This window comes from Dendroctonus ponderosae, unplaced genomic scaffold (assembly GCF_020466585.1).
Source record: "Dendroctonus ponderosae isolate FM_Combo_2020 unplaced genomic scaffold, Dpon_F_20191213v2 Dpon_F_20191213_1, whole genome shotgun sequence".
Lineage (NCBI taxonomy): Eukaryota > Metazoa > Arthropoda > Insecta > Coleoptera > Curculionidae > Dendroctonus > Dendroctonus ponderosae.
Window position 1 is genome coordinate 274,664 of NW_026017110.1, and position 5,129 is coordinate 279,792.

The 5,129-nt window shown below is 40.5% G+C and overlaps 1 protein-coding gene across 2 annotated transcripts in view; it reads left to right on the forward strand.

Annotated features, from left to right (window-relative positions):
• LOC109541673 (UHRF1-binding protein 1-like) overlaps nucleotides 1–5,129 on the forward strand; it is an 8,242-nt gene extending 3,113 nt beyond the window's left edge. The window contains exons 11-25 of one of the 2 annotated variants that reach the window (XM_019910573.2): nucleotides 1,342–1,434; nucleotides 1,492–1,673; nucleotides 1,742–1,868; nucleotides 1,919–2,088; nucleotides 2,332–2,545; nucleotides 2,600–2,739; nucleotides 2,794–2,947; nucleotides 3,037–3,261; nucleotides 3,317–3,478; nucleotides 3,533–3,672; nucleotides 3,728–3,862; nucleotides 3,922–4,200; nucleotides 4,291–4,474; nucleotides 4,523–4,713; nucleotides 4,769–5,129. In XM_019910573.2, the coding sequence (XP_019766132.2) occupies nucleotides 1,342–1,434; nucleotides 1,492–1,673; nucleotides 1,742–1,868; nucleotides 1,919–2,088; nucleotides 2,332–2,545; nucleotides 2,600–2,739; nucleotides 2,794–2,947; nucleotides 3,037–3,261; nucleotides 3,317–3,478; nucleotides 3,533–3,672; nucleotides 3,728–3,862; nucleotides 3,922–4,200; nucleotides 4,291–4,474; nucleotides 4,523–4,713; nucleotides 4,769–4,873 (2,501 nt within the window). In that variant the 3' untranslated portion in view covers nucleotides 4,874–5,129. Of the gene's footprint in view, nucleotides 1–1,341; nucleotides 1,435–1,491; nucleotides 1,674–1,741; nucleotides 1,869–1,918; nucleotides 2,089–2,331; nucleotides 2,546–2,599; nucleotides 2,740–2,793; nucleotides 2,948–3,036; nucleotides 3,262–3,316; nucleotides 3,479–3,532; nucleotides 3,673–3,727; nucleotides 3,863–3,908; nucleotides 4,201–4,290; nucleotides 4,475–4,522; nucleotides 4,714–4,768 lie in introns of those variants that run through there. The other variant, XM_019910574.2, reaches the window with a different exon arrangement.

Sequence of the window (5,129 nt, forward strand, 5' to 3'; positions counted from 1 at the left end):
TTCCTGTTCTATTTGTTACAAAAGGTAACATCGAACTATCGTATAATTTTCTCATTCAAGCTATAAATGCGCCAAATGCGTTAGGAAATTTTTAAGGGTGATTCTACAGGTTAAAGTAATAATAGGAAGTCATGTAGCAAAAATTCGAAATCGGAATATTTTCCTAGTTGCAGCTCAGCAAGCTTCATTTTTTTCTTTTCATTTTTGACTTTCTTCTTCGCGGATTAAATTGAAAATCGGTACAGAGTTTTAACTGAGTCAGCTCTAACTTTATGAGAAAAAAATGTGTCTCCACGTTGCCACTAGATGATACTTTAGATGAAATCCAAATTTTATTTTCCGCATATCTTTTTTGAAACGCCGAATGTTGCATTAAGGAGTTTGCAATTTTAATCATTTGAAAATACTAGACAAAAAATGTGCTCTCGGTACGACTCGAAAAACCTCTTCGTTTAGGGAATTGGGCTCGCAGCCAATCAAGTCGTCTGGATTTAAAATGTGCCAAATTTGCCAATTTATAGTCATTTTTCTATTACTTTTCAATTTAGACTAAATTTTTGCGCTGCATTTGAATATTCTCAATACGTTTTAATTTACAGGTTTTGGAGCACAAATTTGTTTTTGTCGAAATTGAACAGAAATACAATAATTACTATAAATTGTGAAATTCGACACATTTTAAAACCAGACGACTTAATTTGCTACGATTTCAAATAAATCCAAGGGCACTGGTTTGAGAGTGATCTAAACTTTGATGTCGATTTGCTCCTAAACGAAGAGGTTTTCCGAGTCGTGTGAAGAGCACATTTTTTGTCTACTATTGTCTAATCTTAAAAATCGCTTATTCCGTATTGCGATATTTTCGGTATCAAAAAAGCTATGGGCAAAATTAATTTTGGGTTTCAGGTTAGTGCTTACTCAGCTGAAACTTTTTCAGATACATTTTTGATACATAACTTACTACTATTATTTGAGGCTGTAGAATCATCCTTAAAAACCTTTCCTGACGCATTTTGCTAAGGCATTTTGGGTTGTTCCATTTTTGTTTAATTTTTCTACACAACAATTTATACAAAGTGTTCAACATTCTTTTGAACGCTGACACGGTCTATGCTGATGGTGATGGTTATGATGATGAATTACTGTTTGTTAATGTAAATTTACTAGCACACGCTTTTATGAAGAAAACGGGATTGGCAAAGGAAGGAAAAGGCAAAGTTGTACTGTCGCAACAATAATATTTATTTGTATTAGTATTTATTTGTTTCGTAGCGCTACCCTGTACATGTTGGTGGTGTTATTATGCAAATGCGTTTTCTTGAAACTCGACTTGCTTTGCAGGAGACCGAAACCGAATGAGTTTGCCCAAGGAAGCTAGCATTATTCATGCGGAATACATTTATTATTACTATCCGAGTGAAGTGCCATTTCCTCGTAAGTGACTGAAATTCAATATGCGGGCATTTCGGAAAAATCTATTCCGTTTTTCAGTTCCCGCTCCGAAGTTCTACGTGCAAGTCAATCCAATTCAAATCGTTTTCGACCGTGATACTTGCTTGTGGTTGAACTGCTTCCTCTTAAACCTGTATCGTTCACTACTGACCACGGAAGCTAAAGATAGTGCATCAAGCTTTACATATATTGACATAAAAGTGGAGGCTATCCTTCCAAGGGTAAGGGATCAATTCGTTTCTAGCTACTTCTGCCATTGTTCGCATAAAAATAATGACGTGATTTCCAGTTGAATTTCGAAAGCACAGCAGAATATCACAACCAAAGAGATAGACCCAAATGTCTAAGCATGCAAGTGACCAGGGCTACTATCACTAATGTGAGGAGTTTGGAGCACTCGTCGAGGGCAGACTTAGGTATGGCTTGTTAAAAACCCTTACAGTCTAAGTTAGGAGAACTTTTGCAGCGAAATGCATCGACTCTTTCTCGATGGCGTCGCTCTTTTTCGGAACCGATTTTCCCAGCAAAGTCGGCGATTTTTACGTAGTCACCGAAAAGTTTCTGGACCACATTAAAGCTGCCGACAATGTAAGGCAACAGCCTCTTCATCTAGATGTCACTTCGTTGGAAAGTACGGTAAGTTGACTTAATTTAACGGGGAAGTGGGCGATAATTTTGGAGATCCCCTCGCGGAATTGGAATTTCTGGACAGGTTGGTGGATGCGCAATAAATAGAAGTCTGCCGCTTAAGAGGGATGCCAAGTATTATTTCCTGGTCTCTTCCACTCGCATAACAAAAAATATAAATCCCTCGCGATACGGAGTGGCCGCTTAAGGGTTAAAGGTTAATAAATATGAACTATACTGTGGAATTTCCAGGGTGAAGAGTTGCGAAGAGATCTGTTTTGGACTGAGGCCAAGGATGTGTGGTGTATTCTGCTGGATCCGGTGTACGGAGACTTCCTGGGCGCTCAATCCGATATTAATAAGCCTATACCCTTTCTAGACGCTGTGCCAATCACGATTTGGCTGCATGCCGCTTTTGATCCGAACAGTACAATCGGAGACAAATGTGATAAAAGCTGCACCGCAGGTACCTTCACTGTGCCTTCGCTTGGCTACCGTCTTCAGCCTGCTCTTTTTCCAGATATCCACGCCTTAGCGCACATATCGAATTTAGTCAGTGTTCAGCTGAATCATTACCAGTACTTGTTTCTTCTGAGACTGGCGGATCAGGCCACCGAATTGGTTACTTTTTTAAATATAGACTCGGACAACATATTGAAAGTAAGTGTTGGAAGGAAATTGAGTTATTGTGAGTCAACGTGTATTTTGTTGCAGACGGAGAACACTTCTTCAATGGTGATCGGTGCTATTCTTCCCCAGCTTGAAGTCACTTTTGTGATGCCTCCCCAAAGCCCAGGCAAAGAATCCTCTGGCGGGGATGGCGAATCGTTTGTTCCAGATTTTTCCAGCATAGATGATATAACAGTTGGTGAGCTGGTACTTCATAGTATCTAGTTTTGTTCACACAACGGAATGTCGGTTACCTTTATGCTGAAGTTCTTTGCGGTTGTTGTCTAGGTATTCTACGCAACAGCAATCGGTCCATACCTCAAACGGAAGCCAGTGGTCGATTCGTATCATATTCGGAAAATACGGCCATTCTATCTCAATCGCTACCCGAGCACAATGAGTCATTTTGCTTTGTGGCAGACACAAGAATTGCTGCAAATTCTGCATATGCGACGCATCAACTCACCAAGAGCAAACAGCAGAAAAACCCTCTACACAACAACATTAACGTTGGTAGGTATGATTGATTGAGCATTTAAGGTGATTTTGATTCGGGCTTTTCTTGCAGGTCTGTCCGCAGTAAAGAAAGGTTTTAGCGGTTTAATGTCGTCGATCGACAGTGCCTTGAAGCAAAGCCCCGATGATATCTCAGACTCAATATCTGTGAGAAGTGATGTATCCAGTGACTCGGAGCAAATCGTCATGATCAATTTCGAAGAAGATATTCGAGGTGAAACATATCGATAAAAAAAACTGAAGTTCAAGACATTCTTATTGTTTTTAGGTACGGACTATATGTTTGTTGTGAACGGAATGCAGGAGTTTGAGCGAGTTGAGGAGGCAGCGGAAGTTGTGGAGGAAGCGAGTACGTTGACTTCTACCAGCGATCACAGTCTAACAAGCAGTTGTAGAAGAAAGGATTTGGTAAAATAACACTTTAATTCGTACTGGAGTTGATTTAACTTCCTGGTGTTTTCAGGTCTGCTTAGCCACCCTCAAGCTTACAAATGTCGAATTTCTACAGCAATCGCGTGGTTATTCGTCTTCAGTTAAAATACAACTCGGCTCTATTCTCAGCGAGGAATGTTCCAGCATCCCTTGGGACGAATTCCAGGTGAGCCAATAAAACGGGAAAACATTGCGACACATTTTTAATCAAGGCATTTGCTACAGGGAAAATTTAGCATGCGATCGAGGGGTTGGTCGGAAAACCCAGAAACCAGCGCTTCCAGCCCCAAAGTGCGACTGCGACTAGATCACACATTGGCTCTGTCTTCTGCCAGCTTATTATCGCATTATGAGCTGACCGACAAAAACAGCATGAAGAAGGTGTTTGTCGAGTGCTTGGTGGTAGAAGTCAAGGATTTGGCCTTGAACTTGAACATGAGCACGGCCACTGGCTTGGCGGACTTTGTTGAAGACGAGATTATTCCTATTCCGTTGCCCTTAAAAGTGAGCTGTGTACCGATTAGGCCCCATATATGGGTTTCTGCTTCTGTGCCACTACAACTACCACTACTATTTTGTAAAAAATTGTTGCAGATTTCTGTGGAGAACGTTAGCGTGCACCTTATAGAGGATAGACCTCCGGTAAATATTACTTCGCCTGGACCAGTCCCTATCGATTTAAATGTTTCTGAGCTCTACATTACACGTAATGAAGATGGTGTTTTTACCGTTACGAATCAACGACCTGCAAATCGCAAATTACGTTCGTCAGAGCAGAGTAAGTAAAATATTTATCACTAAATTGTGTTACCTATCGTTCTTGCAGAGCATCTGGAAACCGAACAGTCGATGTCTAGCAGACTAGCAAACGTGTTATCTGATAACGACGAGCTGAAAAGAAAGATTTATGCGTTTGAACGGATATCCGAGGAAAATCGCTCTCTTAGGAAAGCCACCGACGAGAATCGAGAGGAAAACAATCTGCTCCGAAACCACCTGAAAAATGCCCAAGACGACGTAAGCGAAACACCCCCATTGTTCACTAGGACATACTCATTCACTTCTGCTCCAGGTCAGCAAACTCTTGGAGGAAAAGAGGCGTTTGCTAGATGAGCTGGTAAATCTTCGCGATCAAATGTCTTCCAATAGCAACTGGAAATGGAACTCAAAGAGCTAGCAATGCTGTTTCGACTGTACTAATTGCTGTAGCAATGCTAAACGTTCGCAGTAGTTAGACAGTCAACCTATAGGCTGTAGATAGTTACTTTTCAATTGCGAATCTGGTCATGGTTGGTGTCCCGGTTGTTGTGCAAATAACTACTAAGAGATATTATATCGAAATATTATTTTTTATGTTACCTATATATTTACTCGTTTTATAAATCTATCTGGATGTTTCAATGGTATGTAATAAATGCAGAACATGTACTTTG